This window comes from Macaca thibetana, chromosome 16 (assembly GCF_024542745.1).
Source record: "Macaca thibetana thibetana isolate TM-01 chromosome 16, ASM2454274v1, whole genome shotgun sequence".
Taxonomy (NCBI): Eukaryota; Metazoa; Chordata; class Mammalia; order Primates; family Cercopithecidae; genus Macaca; species Macaca thibetana.
The window spans coordinates 23,988,395-24,005,189 of NC_065593.1; the positions used below are offsets into that span (position 1 = coordinate 23,988,395).

Sequence of the window (16,795 nt, forward strand, 5' to 3'; positions counted from 1 at the left end):
TTTGTATTTTTAGTAGAGGCGGGGTTTCATCATGTTAGCCAGGATGGTCTCGATCTCCTGACCTTGTGATCCGCCCGCCTTGGCCTCCCAAAGTGCTGGGTTGCACTCCAGCCTGGGCGACAGAGCGAGACTCCGTCTCAAAAAAAAAAAAGAGAGAGATGGGGTCTGGCTATGCTGCCCAGGCTGGTCTTGAACCCCTGGACTTCAGCAATCCTCCCACCTTGGCCTCCCAAAGTGTTGGGATTACAGGCATGAGCCACCCAGTCCAGTTGCTAGTGCCTTTTGATTATAGTTATTAAATAACTCAAAATACAAAGTCTATTTGGTAAATTACCACCCATCTGTTAATCCCACCCAAAAATAATGTCCAGTGATTACTTATTAGTGACATTTTAAGTAATCTAATCATTCTTACCTTGCTTCTGCAAATTCCAAATAGATTCCATTTCTGCAAAGAAAAAAAGAGAAATACATACTAAGTTTTGGTGAACAAAGTTTGAAGCTATGTTTTTCATTTTAAATCTAAAAATCCTAGGCTGATTTACTGCCAGACCGGAGGTAGGGCTGAAAATGGCAAAATTCTATGATGCTCAGACAAAGCATTCATATTTTCCTATAATTTTTTTTTTTTTTTAAAGACATGGTCTTGCTCTGTTACTGCAGCCTCCTAGGCTCAAGCTATCCTCCCACCTCAGCCTCTTAACTACAGCTGCATGCCATCACACCCAGCTAATTTTTTTTTTTTTTCCTGGTAGAGACAGGGTCTGTTGCCCAGGCTGGTCCTCCCACCTCAGGTGTGAACCTGGCTCCTGTAATTCTTTTTTTTCTTTTGAGACTGAGTTTCACTCTTTGTTGCCCATGATGGAGTGAAGTGGCCTGATCTCAGCTCACTGCAACCTCTGCCTCCCGGGTTCCAGCAATTCTCCTGTCTCAACCTCCCAAGTAGCTAGGTTTACAGGTGCCCACCACTACACCCAGCTAATTTTTGTATTTTTAGTAAAGACAGGGTTTCACCATGTTGGCCAGGCTGGTCTCGAACTCCTGACCTCAGGTGATCCGCCCACCTCAGTCTCCCAAATGCTGGGATCACAGGTGTGAGCCATTGTGCCTGCCCAGCTGGCTCTTATAATTCTTAAGTGTCATGTAGATTATTATCTGAAATCAAACTGCAAGAATAATTTTGTCTTCACAAATTGTAAGGATATGCAAGAAGCATGCTACAGATAAAATAATACTTCTCCTAACAGCTCATCATTATTTAAAAAACACCAAGTATTTCTTGGTAATCCACTGACTCCTCAATGAGGTGCCCAAATTTTTTGAACAAAGCATTCATCAAATTTGACTAATTAAAATTGACGCTTAATTAGTTTAACCATTCAGGCAAGTGGTTCTAACCTCTAAACCACACCTTTCTTTCTTTTTTTGAGACAGTTTCACTCTTGTTGCCCAGGCTGGAACACAATGGTGCGATCTCGGCTCGCGGCAACCTCCGTCTCCCAGGTTCAAGTGATTCTCCTGTCTCAGTCTCCCAAGTAGTGAGGATTATAGGCATGCGCCACCACACCCAGTTAATTTTTTTTTTTTTTTTTTAAGTAGAAAGGGTTTCTCCTTGTTGGTCAGGCTGGTCTAGAATTCTCGACCTCAAGTGATCTGCCCACCTCAGCCTCCCAAAGCGTGAGCCACCGCGCCCAGCCCTAACCACACCTCTTATTTTAACCTATAAGGTCAAAATGCCAATCCACACCTATTATTAAAGGCACACAATCCCCATTTGTTCCAATTTCATCCAAAATGTCTACAATGTGCTTAGTTTGGCATCTTAAAATAAGAAAATTATGTACATGTCCAAATTATAATGACATACAGAGAATGCAGTTAAAAACTCTACCTGTGATACATGAAAGCTTCAGCTATATATAGTCAATAGTAGTTGAATATTACACAAGAACCAAATAATTGGACCTTGAAAGGAAATATTCTTTTTTTTTTTTTTTTTTTTTTTTTTGAGACGGAGTCTCGCTCTGCCGCCCAGGCTGGAGTGCAGTGGCCGGATCTCAGCTCACTGCAAGCTCCGCCTCCCGGGTTCACGCCATTCTCCTGCCTCAGCCTCCCGAGTAGTTGGGACTACAGGCGCCCGCCACCACGCCCGGCTAGTTTTTTGTATTTTTTAGTAGAGACGGGGTTTCACCGTGTTAGCCAGGATGGTCTCGATCTCCTGACCTCGTGATCCGCCCGTCTCGGCCTCCCAAAGTGCTGGGATTACAGGCTTGAGCCACCGCGCCCGGCCGAAAGGAAATATTCTATCTGGAGATTAACACAAACTACTTAGTAATAGAAATGAACTATAACAAACGTTAAGGATAAATAGTCTTTCTGTAGTAATAAAACTATCATTTTGAAACGACAAAAAGATTATTTTAACCCTGCTTAACTGTTATGTGTAACTACATTCCAATTTAACAGCAATCAATTATAATTAAAGAAAAATAAAACCGAAACTCATTAAGATGGGATACATCTAGACTTGGGTTACAGTTAAGGCACAACATAATCCCTCCATAGGACTATAAGATACAGATCTAAAATTATTATTTTCTGATTGTATGTGTATAAATAGGGGCCGGGAATGGTGGAATCATATTCCTATTTCTCTCCCCACTCCCCAAGCAAAAATTAAAACTGTGTCTAAAAACCAGTATTTTTTTTTTTTTTTTTTTTTTTTTTTTTTTTTTGCACAGGGGGCAGTGAGCAGGGGGACAAGGTCTTGCTCTGCAGCCCAGGCTGGAGTACAGTGGCATAATCATGGCTCACTGCAGCCTCAAACTCCTGAGCTCATCAAGTGATCCTCCTGCCTCAGCCTCCCAGGTAGCTGGGACCGCAGACATACCATTTGTAGAGATGGGGTCTTGCTATGTTGCTCAGGCTGGTCTTTAACTCTTGGGCTCAAGCAATCCTCCCTGCTGGGATTATAGGCGTGAGCCACCAAGCCTGGCACTTTTTTTTTTTTTTTGAGACAGAGTCTTGCTCTGTCACCCAGGCCAGAGCGCAGTGGCGCGATCTCGGCTCACTGCAAGCTCCACCTCCCGAGTTCATGCCATTCTCCTGCCTCAGCCTCCCGAGTAGCTGGGACTACAGGCACCTGCCACCACGCCCAGCTAATTTTTTGTATTTTTAGTAGAGACAGGGTATCACCGTATTAGCCAGGGTGGTCTTGAACTCCTGACGTCGTGATCCACCCGCCTCAGCCTCCCAAAGTGCTGGGATTACAGGCATGAGTCACTGCACCCAGCCAAGCCTGACACTTTTAAAAAGTATTTTTTACAGTACTCTCAGCCTTTTGAAAATTTGTCAGATCCATATATTGGGATCAATTAATAATTCAGGATGAACAAGATAATTATCCAGATAAAATCCCATTCAATATATCATACTGATTCCCTGATTAAACCAAATCTGGGAGTATGCAGAAAAACTGCCAATTGTCCAAGCTTAGTTGTATGGTATGGTATGTCCATCAAATCTCTGCACAGACACCTATACAAAGAAAGGCAGGAAAATTCCCTTTCTCCTGAGAGGTCTAAAAAGGGGAGAACTATCTAATCTGGAGGAAAAAAAAAAAGATGACGGTCGGGAATTCTACTCATAGAAATCACACTTATCACTTTTTTTCCATTAGTTTCAAACAATGAGGAACAGTTAAATGGTCTTTATTATCTTACAAATTTCTGGATTTCAGAATAGCCTATTTTAACAAGTCCAAATATAAGCTTTCTCTTGGTTGACCTACTGCAAAAAAACTGATCCAATACAACCAATATTTTTTTAGTTAAAGCACAGAATTTTCATATTTTTTAGCCAATAAACTCCTGAAGAATTTTGTATATAGTAATAACTTGATACTCATTTTGTCTACTGCAAAGATAAATCTATATTTAGTTGTATGTTGAAAAAAATAGAGATAGTCCGGGTGTAGTGGCTCATGCCTGTAATCCCAGTACTTTGGGAGGCCAAGGCAGGAGGATCACTTGAGGGACCAGCCTGGGCAACACAGGGAGACCCTGTCTCCTATTATTAAAAAATAAATAAAAAAGAAAAAAAAAAAAAAAAAAAAAAAAGGAAAGAAAAAAGTTAACCCAACTTTTCATGTTACCCACCTATAAATAACATTTTCTTTTTTCTTCCCCACTGGAAACTCAACCTGTCCCTGCACTTTCCCCCTTTTTTGAGAATACACTTCAGAGTCACAGTAACAAACACATTGCTTTAAAAACAAAGCAAACATACACATTTTAGAATAAAGAAGACAAAACAACTATTTACAAACACCCAATTTAACAAGCTGAAGACACTTCTTTACCACAGCTTAAGGTTTTACTCAAATACTATACATTTAAAAATGATTTATGATAAAATGTTACTACCCTTAAATGTGAGCTCTGGAGTAGTGAATTTCATCATGACTTCTGAGGGGGAAATAGGGATGTATGATGTACCTATAAAACTAGCCATGAAGCAAGCCAACTTCTAGCCAAGAAATAAATCAGCATATTCCTAGTGCGGTGGCTCATACCTTTAATCTCAGCATTTTGGGAGGCCGAGGCAGGCAGATCACAAGGTAAAGAGTTTGAGACCTGCCTGGCCAACATGGTGAAACCCCATCTGCTAAAAATACAAAAAATAGTCGGGCATGGTGGCAGATGCTTGTAATGCCAGCTACTGAGGAGGCTGAGGCAGGAGAATCGCTTGAACACAGGAGGCGGAGGTTGCAGTGAGCCGAATTCGCGCCACTGCCCTGCAGCCTGGGCAAAAGAGTGAGACTCCAGCAGAAAGAAAGAAAGAAAGGGAAAGGAAGGAAAGGAAGAAAGGAAGGAAAGGAAGGAAAGGAAGGAAAGGAAGGAAAGGAAGAAAGGAAGAAAGGAAGGAAAGAAAGAAAGAAGAAAGAAGAAAGAAAGAAAGAAAGAAAGAAAAAAAAGAAAAGGAAAAGAAAGAAAAGAAAGAAAAAAAAGAAAAGAAAGAAAAGAAAGAAAAGAAAGAAAAGAAAGAAAAGAAAAGAAAGGAAAGAAAAAAAGAAGGAAGGAAGAAAGGAAGGAAGGAAGGAAGGAAGGAAGGAAGGAAGGAAGAAAGGAAGAAGGAAGGAAGAAAGAAGGAAGAAAGGAAGGAAGAAGGAAGGAAGAAAGGAAGGAAGAAAGGAAGGAGAAAGGAAGGAAGAAAGGAAGAAAGAAAGAAGGAAGGAAGAAAGGAAGAAAGGAAGAAAGAAGGAAGAAGAAAAGAAAGAAAGGAAGGAAGGAAAGAAAGGAAGAAAGGAAGAAAGGAAGAAAGGAAAGAAAGGAAAAAGAAAGAAAAGAAAGGAAAGAAAGGAAAGAAAGGAAGGAAAGAAAGAAAGAAAGGAAGAAAGGAAGGAAGGAAGGAAGGAAGGAAGGAAGGAAGGAAGGAAGGAAGAAGGAAGGAAGAAGAAGGAAGAAAGAAGAGGAAGAAAGGAAGAAAAGGAAGGAAGGAAAGGAAGAAGGAAGAAAGAAAGAAAGAAAGGAAGGAAGAAGGAAAGAAGGAAAGAAGGAAAGAAAGAAAGAAAGAAAGAAAGAAAGAAATCAGCATTATCAGAAATGCTGAACTGAGAACTGAATGCAATTTCCCTTCCTGTTACTTAATATTAATTACTTCTTTCACTACTAGTAACTTCATTTCCTTGATCAAAATTTAAAAGTTTCCCCAAAACTCAAACAAGGTTAGGATCAGAAAGAGAAAATGAATCAAATAGCATTTACATGATGCTATGCTTAACCTTAACAAAACTAACAAGAAATGACATGGCCGGGCGCGGTAGCTCACGCCTATAATCCCAGCACTTTGTGAGACCAAGGCAGGTGGATCACCTGAGGTCAGGAGTTCGAGACCAGCCTCACCCAACATGGTAAAACCTCATGTCTACTAAAAACACAAAAAAGTTAGCCGGGCATGGTGGCGGGCACCTGTAGTCCCAGCTACTTGGGAGGCTGAGACAGGAGAATCACTTGAATGCGGGAGGCGGAGATTGCAGTGAGCCCAGATCACGCCACTGCATTCCAGCTTGAGCAACAGAGCAAGGCTGTCTCAAAAAAAAAAAAAAAAAAAAAAAAAAGAAATGACATTATCGATAGAACACATAGGAAAGGGCTGACATTACATTCTGTCCTCTTTTAGGTTACCTAAGTCTCAACTCAGAGTTTAAATACGAAATGTGTTCGTTTGTGATTTTTTTTTTTGAGACAGAGTCTCGCTCTGTCACCGAAGCTGGAGTGCAGTGATGCTATCTTGGCTCACTGCAAGCTCTACCTCCAGGGTTCACGCCATTCTCCTGCCTCAGCCTCCCAAGTAGCTGGGACTATAGGTGCCTGCCACCATGCCCAGCTAATTTTTTGTATTTTTAGTAGAGACGGGGTTTCACCGTGTTAGCTAGGATGGTCCCTATCTCCTAACCTTGTGATCCGCCCACCTTGGCCTCCCAAAGTGCTGGGATTACAGGTGTAAGCCACCACGCCTGGCCCCTCATTTGTGTAATTTAATGTTTTGACTATCCCGAGAAGCAAAGCAAGTGAATAGTATAAAGAAGGCTAAGGAAGGCAATTTGAATTATACAAAATCATCATACACGTACAAGTTCAGTATCCTTATCTGAAATGTTTGGGACCAGAAGTGTTTTAGATTTTGGAATGTTTCCATTATATTATTGGACAAGGAGCATTTTCTTTTTGAACATCATGTCAGTACTGAAAAAATTTTGGATCTCAAAGCATTCTGGATCTTAGAGTCTCAGATTTGGGATGCTCCACCTCAGTAACTGATTCTTTGGTTTTTTTTTTCTTTTTCTTTTTCTTTTTTTGAGAGAATCTCGCTCTGTCGCCCAGGCTGGAGTGCAATAGTGAGATCTCGGCTCACTGCAATCTCTGCCTCCTGGGTTCAAGCGATTCTTCTGCCTCAGCCTCCCAAGTAGCTGGGACTACAGGCGCACGTCACCATACCCAGCTAATTTTTGTAGTTTTAGTGGAGACAGGGTTTTATCATGTTGGCCAGGCTGGTCTTGGAACTCCTGACCTTGTGATCCGTCCGCCTCGGTCCCCCAAAGTGCTGGGATTACAGGCGTGAGCCATCACACCCGGCCAATTTTTGTATTTTTAGTAGAGACAGGTTCTGCCATGTTGGCCAGGCTAGTCTCAAACTCCTGACCTCAGGTGATCCACCCACCTTGGCCTCCCAAAGTGCTGGGACTACAGGCATGAGCCATCACACCCAGCCTTGATCTTTTAACACTGCTCTCTTCTACACACACAGACACATCACAAAATCTAACTTGCCAGTTCTTTCTGAAGAGTGATCACAGCATCTAATTATGCAAATATTTATTGAGAAATGCCCACAGGGCCAGACCTAATAGAACCTAAGTAAAAGTTTTTGCTCCTAAGATATACTAAGTATATCTTAAGAGCAAAATCCTGTATTTTAAATCACTACCACCACCCAATCTAAAATTTCTTTATATCAAAACTTATATTTAGCTACGCCACTCAAATGAAAAGTTAATGTTCAATTTCCTAGAGCAGACTTTCTACGTAATACCACCCTATCACAATGCTTCCTATAGCGAAATGTCCACTTATCCACAAGTTCTTAATTCCAAGTTGATTGAAAAAAAATACTACTCACCAGCTCAGGGTATAGATGCAAAACCACAAAGAATCTGCCCTCTGTGAGCTTATTCTAGTAAGCAACTTCATTTGGGAGGGTGGGTTATCGGCAGGAGCATCAGCAATGAACAAAGGTTAGTGGTATGTGTGTGCTTTAACAAGGTGCGTTTGAGCAGGGGTGAACAAACGATTACTATCCACCATCTGTTTTTGCAAATTAAATTTTAATGAGGGCCTGTGGTGGTTCAGACCTGTAATTGCAGCACTTTGGGAGGCAGAGGCGGGAGGATCACTTGAGACCAGCCTTAGCATGATGGTGAGACCCTGTGTCTACAAAACATTTAAAAACTAGCTGGGTGTGCTAACAGCACATGCTTGTAGTCTGTTACTCAGGAGGCTGAGGCAAGAGGATTGCTTGAGTCTAAGAATTCAAGGAGACAGTGAGCTATGATCATGCCACTGCACTCCAGCCTAGGCAATATAGTGAGAAAACCGTGTCTTAAAAAACAAAAAAAAGTTTTAATGGAACACAGCCACATCCACTGTATATGTACCATCTATGACTGCTTTTGAGCTACAATGCAGAACCAAGTATTGAGTGGTTGCAACAAAGACGCTATGGTTCACAAAGTCACTAAGAAAGAGATTTAAAGAACATTATTCAGGGGACAGAGTAAAAAGCTACATATGAAATAAAGTTTATTACTTAATCATATAGGTGAAGGGAAGCCACTGAAGAAATCTAAGGTTATTGTACTAAATAGTGATGGTTCTTCCAGGTAATGAACAGAACAGAACAGATGAAGTGACAATATAGAGAGACAGCCCAATAAATGTTAAGAAGAAATGAAGACAGTATCTGAGATAGAAAAGAAAAAAATGGAGCTCTTAGAGAAATGGTCCATATAATCTAATGACAAAAAATTGGGTTAATGCTAATTCACTAAGGGCAGGAAAGAAAAAGCAGGTTTTGGAAGAGAATGAATTCAATTTAATATATATAGAATTGCAGCGATGATGTGGAATATATATGGTCTGAACTCAAGGTTTTTTTTTGTTTGTTTTTTTGAGACAGAGTTTCACTCTTGTTACCCAGGCTGGAGTGCAATGGCTCGATCTCGGCTCACTGCAACCTCCACCTCCTGGGTTCAGGTGATTCTCCTGCTCCAGTCTCCCAAGTGGCTGGGATTATAGGCATGTGCCACCATACCTGGCTAACTTTTTGTGTTTTTTTGTACAAACAGAGTTTCACCATGCTGGCCAGGCTGGTCTCGAACTCCCGACCTCAGGTGATCCACCTGCCTTGGCCTCCCAAAGTGCTGGGATTACAGGCGTGAGCCACCACGCCTGGCCTCTGAAGAAGTCTTAAGATTATCCAGAGAAATTGACGTAACATGAAAAGGGAACTCAAGGAACATTTGAGAAACAGAGAATGACCCCAAGACAGTTATAGTGAAGGTGTAGGATATAAGAGTGGGTAGAGTCAAGGAAATTCAAACTAAGGAATTTACAGAGGCAATGTTCACCTCTGGTAAATCTTAACCAAAGGTAAGACACTTGCAACTTTCTGGTTATCTATCTCTTTTTCTCTAGCCCAATGTCATTGCCCTGGCTCAAGCAGTAGTATCTTTTGCATGTTTATGCAGTTGCCTTTTAACTGGCCTCCTTTGCCATTACTCAGGCCTCACTTTCTGTCTTCCACAATCTGGCTAACCATTCTTTTCCTTTAAAAATATAAATCTGGGCCGGGCGCGGTGGCTCAAGCCTGTAATCCCAGCACTTTGGGAGGCCGAGACGGGCGGATCACGAGGTCAGGAGATCGAGACCATCCTGGCTAACACGGTGAAACCCCGTCTCTACTAAAAATACAAAAAACTAGCCGGGCGAGGTGGCGGGCGCCTGTAGTCCCAGCTACTCCGGAGGCTGAGGCAGGAGAATGGCGTAAACCCGGGAGGCGGAGCTTGCAGTGAGCTGAGATCCGGCCACTGCACTCCAGCCCAGGCTACAGAGCAAGACTCCGTCTCAAAAATAAATAAATAAATAAATAAATAAATAAATAAATAAATAAATCTGTTAGCCAGGTGCAGTGGCTCATGCCTGTAATCCCAGCACTTTGGGAGGCCAAGGCGGGCAGATCACTTGCGGTCAGGAGTTCAAGGCCAGCCTGACCAACTTGGTGAAACCCTGTCTCTACTAAGAATACAAAAATGAGCCGGGCGTGGTGGTGCACACCTGTAATCCCAGCTACTCAGGAGGCTGAGGCAAGAGAATCGCTTGAACCCAGGAGGCAGAGGTTGCAGTGAGCCAAGATCGCGCCATGGTACCTAGGTGACACAGAGAGACTCCGTCTCAAACATATATAGAGAAATCTGAAAGTGACCACACTGCTCAAAACTTTTCAATGGATTCTCACTGCCTACAGCAAAAGCTACTAGCACTGTGAAATTGAATTTGTATCTCCTGGCACCTGACACAATAGCTAGTACATCAACATATTAATTAGATAACTCAGTTATCTTATTATAAAGGACTTTAAACTTGTACTATTCACCTTCCTTTAAACAAACTGAATGGCTGGCAATCTTCAAACACTATTATTTCTTCCACCTAAAGTAATCTTACTATCTGGGCACAATAGACAGACTAACGCCCACTTCTTTTTGGAATCCTGACTGCCCTTCCCTCACCCTGCCCCCACCTTACGGGTTCCAACTACATTTGGCACAATCCTGGCTCACTGCAACCTCCATCTCTCAGGTTCAAGCGATTCCCCTGCCTTAGTCTCCTGAGTAGCTGGGACTACAGGCACGTGCCACCATGCCCGGCTAATTTTTGTATATTTTTTTAGGAGAGATGGGGGTCTCACCATGTTGGCCAGGGTGGTCTCTAACTCCTGACCTCAAGTGATCCGCCAGCCTTGGCCTCTCCAAGTGCTGGGATTATAGGTGTGAGCCACTGTGCCCAGCCAACAAGAGTAATACATTTCTTTCCATGTGTTTCTCTATTAGACCAAGTTTCTCAATGACACAAACCCTCACCTTTCATCTATTTATCACTACTGCTTCCCACAGGGCTTGGTGCAATAAGTAAATACTGAGTTGAACAAATACTATTCATAAATCAGCCAGGAAGTAATAATATAACTGTAAACAGTATTAGGTAGACCCATTTGGCATTGCTCACACTCAACTTCTGACCTACAAAAACGGCAATTTCATATAATCAAACCAAACAGATCCGGCATTTAATTATTAAATCCCTCATGGAAGCTAAAAGGGCTAAAGCTAACTAGAAGCTTATTTTTTGCATTTAAAAATGAATAATACCATTGTCTCAGCTAATAGAACATTTTGTTTGTTTTTTGAGATAGTCTTGCTCTGACACCCAGACTAGAGTGCAGCAGCACAATCTCGGTTCACAGCAACCTCTGCCTCCTAGGTTCAAGAGATTCTCCTGCCTAAGCCTCCAGAGTAGCTGGGACTACTCTACAGGCTCACGCTACTATGCCTGGCTCATTTTTATATTTTTAGTAGAGACCGGGTTTCACCACACTGGCCACGCTGGTCTCAAACTCCTGACCTCAGGGGATCCGCCCACCTCAGCCTCCCAAAGTGCTGGGATTTGCATGTGCCACTGTGCCTGAACCTAGAACATCTTTTAAAAATTAACATCTAAAGTAAATGGCTCCACCAGAGATAGAGAATAAATCAAACATAATGCCAAACAAACTGACTCCCACAACTGAGAACCCCCAAATCAATTTATCACTAATCATGCTTTCCAATACCTTATTAAGACATTTTGGATCAAATCCTGTACAATTCGGCAAGGATGATATGATAAATTAAAATTCTGCTTTTCCCCTTTAATTCAGATTTGCCCATTTTTTGGATGATTACAGGTTATTATACCATGTTTTGCTGTTCTGATTTCCTTTTTCTTAACCAGTCTGCCATACTTGCCTATTCTTTTACAAAGAAGCTTGTCAGAAATTTCTACCACCCTTTTTCAGTTTGACAATACCCAGAGAGAAATATAGCCATGTTTTCAGGCCACGTGCAGTGGCTTATGGCTCTAAACCCAGCACTTTGGGAGGCCAAGGTGGGTGGATCACCAGAGGTCAGGAGTTTTTGAGACCAGCCTGACCAACATGGTGAAACCTCAGTGTCTACTAAAAATACAAAATTAGCCGAGCGTGGTGATGCACGCCTGTAATCCCAGCTACTCAGGAGGCTGAGGCAGATCACTTGAGCCCAGGAGGCAGAGGTTGCAGTGAGCCGAGATCACGCCATTGGACTCCAGCCTGGGCAACAAGAGTGAAATTCTGTCGAAAAGGGAAAGGGAAAAGGAAAGGGAAAGGAAGCGAAAGAAAGCAAAAGAAAAGAGAGAAGAGAAGAGAACAGCATGTTTTCAAGTAATTCTGAATTAAGACAGTTAGAAGTCACCACCTTTTCAGTAGACCCCTTAATGAACTCTTCTCTGAAGCTACAACAAACCAGGATAAGAATTATCCAGACTACCCCTAAATAGAAACTCAGAACTCAAGTTGTTTTTGTTATTTTTCTCTTTTCTACTGCTCTACTTATTCTAATCCCATGTACTTTATAAGGGTAAAAGTTGCTTGGAATGGAACTGCTACTACTATAATAGTAATAAACAATTTCTGGTTTTGCTACTACCATTACAGTAATAGTGTCTGCTCTTCTTACAGCATAGATGGTTATTTCCCTCACACTCAGGACTTAAGCTAGTGAAATCTGGAAGTTAAATTTTAACTTCCATAAGTTCCTTACAAGTGATCTTTCACCAGTATCAAGGTGAATTTATTATTACTGTATTCATAAAGCAGACATCATGACACATCAAGAAGCCAGTATGGGTGCTAAACAGCCAGTATGAGTTCTTTCACTGGGAGAATGGAGATCTTATACCAAATTAGTAATTATTTGTTACATTCATTCCTATATGTCCCACATTATTATATCCTCATAAACAGGGATCGTTTTCAAATCTAGGGAATCCAACCAGGGCTAAAACCAAAGCAAACCTTAAAACTGTAAAATTTGCAGGTGCACATTAATAAGATTATTAGGAAGACAGCTGTGATGCCATAGGCATTCAGGTAGCAATTTCAATAAAATGCAGCAAACGTGAAAATACTTATTCACATTGTGTTTAGAAGAGAAAATTTAATATTCAGATCCTTCTGTAAACAAATGTCAACTATACCTAGTCCCTGTCAATTTTATGGATTAATCATAATTTGTCTCTTCATATTCTATTTCCTAAATCTTGTTGATGTAATCTTATCCATTCCCTTATGCCCTTTCCCAATCTAAAAGCTTTTTAAAAAAATGATTTTTAAAACTTCAGATCATTTACATGGTTGAAAATACAAAGCAGAAAACCTTTATTATACCTCTGCCTGCACTATTCCAAGAAACTGATCTTCTAGTCAATAGAAAAATGGCTTCCAGTCTACCCAAATTGGTGCCATATTAATCTACGTGAACATAGACCTGTAAGCAATTGCTTAATACCAACTGTTTTGTTTTTGAGACAGGGTCTCACTCTGTTGCATAACCTTGAGTGCAACAGCATGATTATGGCTCACTGTATCCTTGACCTCTTGGGCTTGGTGATATCCTCTATCTCAGCCTCCACATGCCACCATGCCCAGCTAATGCTTAAAATTTTTTTGTAGCAATCAGGACTCGCTATGTTGCCCAGGCTGATCTCAAACTCCTTGGCTCAAGCGATCTTTCTGCCTCAGCCTTCAAAAATGCTAGGATTATAGGCAAGAGCCACAGTATGCAGACTATATTTATTTTCATTTTTTGAGATGAAATCTCGCTGTCTCCTAGGCTGGATAGAGTGCAGTGGTGAGATCTCGGCCTCACTGCAACTTCCACCTCCCAGATTCAAGCGATTCTCCCACTTCAGCCTTCCAATTAGCAGAGACTACAGGCCTGCACCACTATGCCTGGCTAATTTTTGTATTTTCAGTAGAGATGGGGTTTCGCCATGTTGGCCAGGCTGGTCTCAAACTCCTAACCTCAGGTGATCCACCCGCCTCGGCCTCCCAATGTGCTGGGATTACAGGTGTGAGCCATGTCCGGCCCCAGCCTACTTTAAAATGAATAGATCAAAATGTCAGCATTTCAAATGCTTCATATCCTTCAGTGCCATAACAGCCATGCAAGACAGATCAACCCAGTTCAAACTGGCACTCTGACCAAACACACAACTCATATCAATTATTATTTCAAAAGACTTGGCTTCAAATGACCGAGATAACAACTTTTAAGAAGGCAGTTATATGTCTCAGGTACATACACTAACAGCCATCACAAACTAGACATGGTAGCTCATGCCTGTAATCCCAATACTTAAGGAGGCTGAAGCAGAAGGATCACTTGAGGGCAGGAATTCCAGACCAGCCCAGACAACATGGGTGGTGGCATGAACCTATGGTCCCAGCTACACACACAGGAGGTGAGGAGGGAGGATCCCTTAAGCCCAGGAGTTCAAAGGGTGCAGTGAGCTAGGATCGTACCACTGCATTCCAGCCTGAGTCATGGGGTGAGACGCTGTCTCTTAAAAAAGCCATCGGAGGCCGGGCGCGGTGGCTCAAGCCTGTAATCCCAGCACTTTGGGAGGCCGAGACCGGTGGATCACAAGGTCAGGAGATCGAGACCATCCTGGCTAACACGGTGAAACCCCGTCTCTACTAAAAAAAAAATTACAAAAAACTAGCCGGGCGAGGTGGCGGGCGCCTGTTGTCCCAGCTACTCGGGAGGCTGAGGCAGGAGAATGCCGTAAACCCGGGAGGCGGAGCTTGCAGTGAGCTGAGATCCGGCCACTGCACTCCAGCCTGGGCGACAGAGCGAGACTCCGTCTCGAAAAAAAAGAAAAAAAAAAAAAAAAGCCATCGGAGCCAGGTGTGGTGGCTTATGCCTATAATCCCAGCACTTTGGGAGGCCGAGGCAGGCAGATTACTTGAGGTCAGGTGTTTGTGACAAGTCTGGCCAACATGGTGAAACCCCATTTCTACTAAAAATACAAAAATTAGGCCGGACACAGTGGCTCATGCCTGTAATCCCAGCACTTTCAGAGGTGAAGGTAGACGGATCATTTGAAGTCAAGAGTTCAAGACCAGTCTGGCCAACATGGCGAAACCCCATCTCTACTAAAAATACAAAAAATTAGCCAGGCATGGTGGTACAGCCTGTAATCCGCATTACTTGGGAGGCTGAGGCAGAATCACTTGAACCCAGGAGGCAGAGGTTGCAGCGAGCCAAAATCGCACCATTGCACTCCATCCTGGGTGACAGAGTGAGGCTCCGTCTAAAAAAAAAAAAAAGTTAGGACAGGCATGGTGGCCCACACCTATAATTCTAGCACTTTGGGAGGCTGAGGCAGGAGGATCCCTTGTGGCCAAGAGTTCAAGACCATCCTAGATAAAATACAGAGACACCATCACTATATACGTATATACACACACAAAACTTAGCTGGGCGGCCGGGCACAGTGGCTCATGCCTGTAATTTCAGCTACTAGGGAGGCTGAGGCAGGAGAAATCTCTTGAACCTGTGAGGCAGAGGGTGCAGTGAGCTGAGATCACGCCACTGCACTCCAGCCAGGGCAACAGTGCGAGACTTCATCTCAAAAAATAAAAATAAAAAAATTAGCGAGGCATTGCGGTACACACCTGCTGTCCCAGCCATTCAGGAGGCTGAGGCAGGAGGATCACCTGAGCCCAGGAGTTCAAGGCTACAGTGAGCTATGATAGTGCCACTGCACTCCAGCCTGGGTGACAATGAGATCCTGTCTCTTTAATTAAAAAAAAAAAAGGCTAAAAGGAAAATCCCAAGAATCAGAATCCACACAAATCCCTTTTATGCTCTATTGTATCTTTACTTCATACCCTCAACTGTACTAACACTCACATTTTTAAAAATCCGTATTACACTTACACTTAATCTAAAAAGTTTCTGTATTAAAAAAAAAAAAGTCCTAGCCGGGCGCGGTGGCTCACGCTTGTAATCCCAGCACTTTGGGAGGCCGAGGCGGGCGGATCACAAGGTTAGGAGATCGAGACCACGGTGAAACCCCGTCTCTACTAAAAATACAAAAAATTAGCTGGGCGTGGTGGTGGGCGCCTGTAGTCCCAGCTACTTGGGAGGCTGAGGCAGGAGAATGGCGAGAACCCGGGAGGCGTAGCTTGCAGTGAGCCGAGAGTGGGCCACTGTACTCCAGCCTGGGCGACAGAGCAAGACTGTCTCAAAAAAAAAAAAAAAAAAAAAAAAAAAAGCCCTTGCCAGAAGCCGCCACCATGCACTTGGACTTCCCAGCTGCCAAAACCTTGAGTCAAATAAACACCTTTCTTTGTTGGGTGCAGTGGCTCACACCTGTAATCCCAGCACTTTAGGAGGCCAAGGCAGGTGGATCCACGAGGTCAGGAGACCAGCCTGACCAACATGGTAAAACCCCATCTCTACTAAAAATACAAAATTAGCCAGGCATGGTGGTGTGCACCTGTAATCCCAGCTACTCAGGAGGCTGAGGCAGGAGAATCACTTGAACCTAGGCAGCAGAGGTTGCAGTGAGCCAAGATTGCAACACTGCACTCCAGACTGGGCAACAGACTAAGACCCCGTCTCAAAACAAACAAACAACAACAACAACAACAAAATAAAATAAAAATACCTTCCTTTATATAAATAAATAGCACACCATTCCCAAAGAAGTGACATAATGTACTCTCTTACCCACTATTTCCAAATTAAGTTGCTGAACAGCTTATTTTGAAGTTAGGAGAAATGCAGAAAACTTCCAATTCTAAGCCCAACTTCAACTCACTTAGAGATTACTACTGAACATTTGAAGACTACACTAAAGCACAAAGAAAATAATACAGATGTTCTTAAAGGATATTCCAGTAGCCCAACTGATTATGACTTCTTCTAGAGTTTAACTTAAAAAAAAAAAAAGCCTTCACTTACAAAAGATCTTCAAATCTAATTCAAGTAAAGAAAAATGAGTGGGCCAATGGACCACTCATGGACTAATCAACATTTGGCAGGAATTCAAAGAACTTGCTACTCTGGAACCTAATTGAACTGAATATTATT

The 16,795-nt window shown here is 42.6% G+C and overlaps 2 protein-coding genes across 2 annotated transcripts in view; one reads left to right on the top strand and one right to left on the bottom strand.

Annotated features, from left to right (window-relative positions):
• The window catches only part of TP53I13 (tumor protein p53 inducible protein 13), a 343,577-nt gene that overhangs the window by 25,192 nt on the left and 301,590 nt on the right, over window positions 1-16,795 (top strand). The gene's annotated exons all lie outside the window — the stretch shown is intronic.
• Window positions 1-16,795, bottom strand: part of NUFIP2 (nuclear FMR1 interacting protein 2) — a 40,348-nt gene that overhangs the window by 11,642 nt on the left and 11,911 nt on the right. The window contains exon 3 of the mRNA XM_050763321.1: window positions 416-448. Within this exon, the coding sequence (XP_050619278.1) occupies window positions 416-448 (33 nt within the window). The remainder of the gene's footprint in view (window positions 1-415; window positions 449-16,795) is intronic.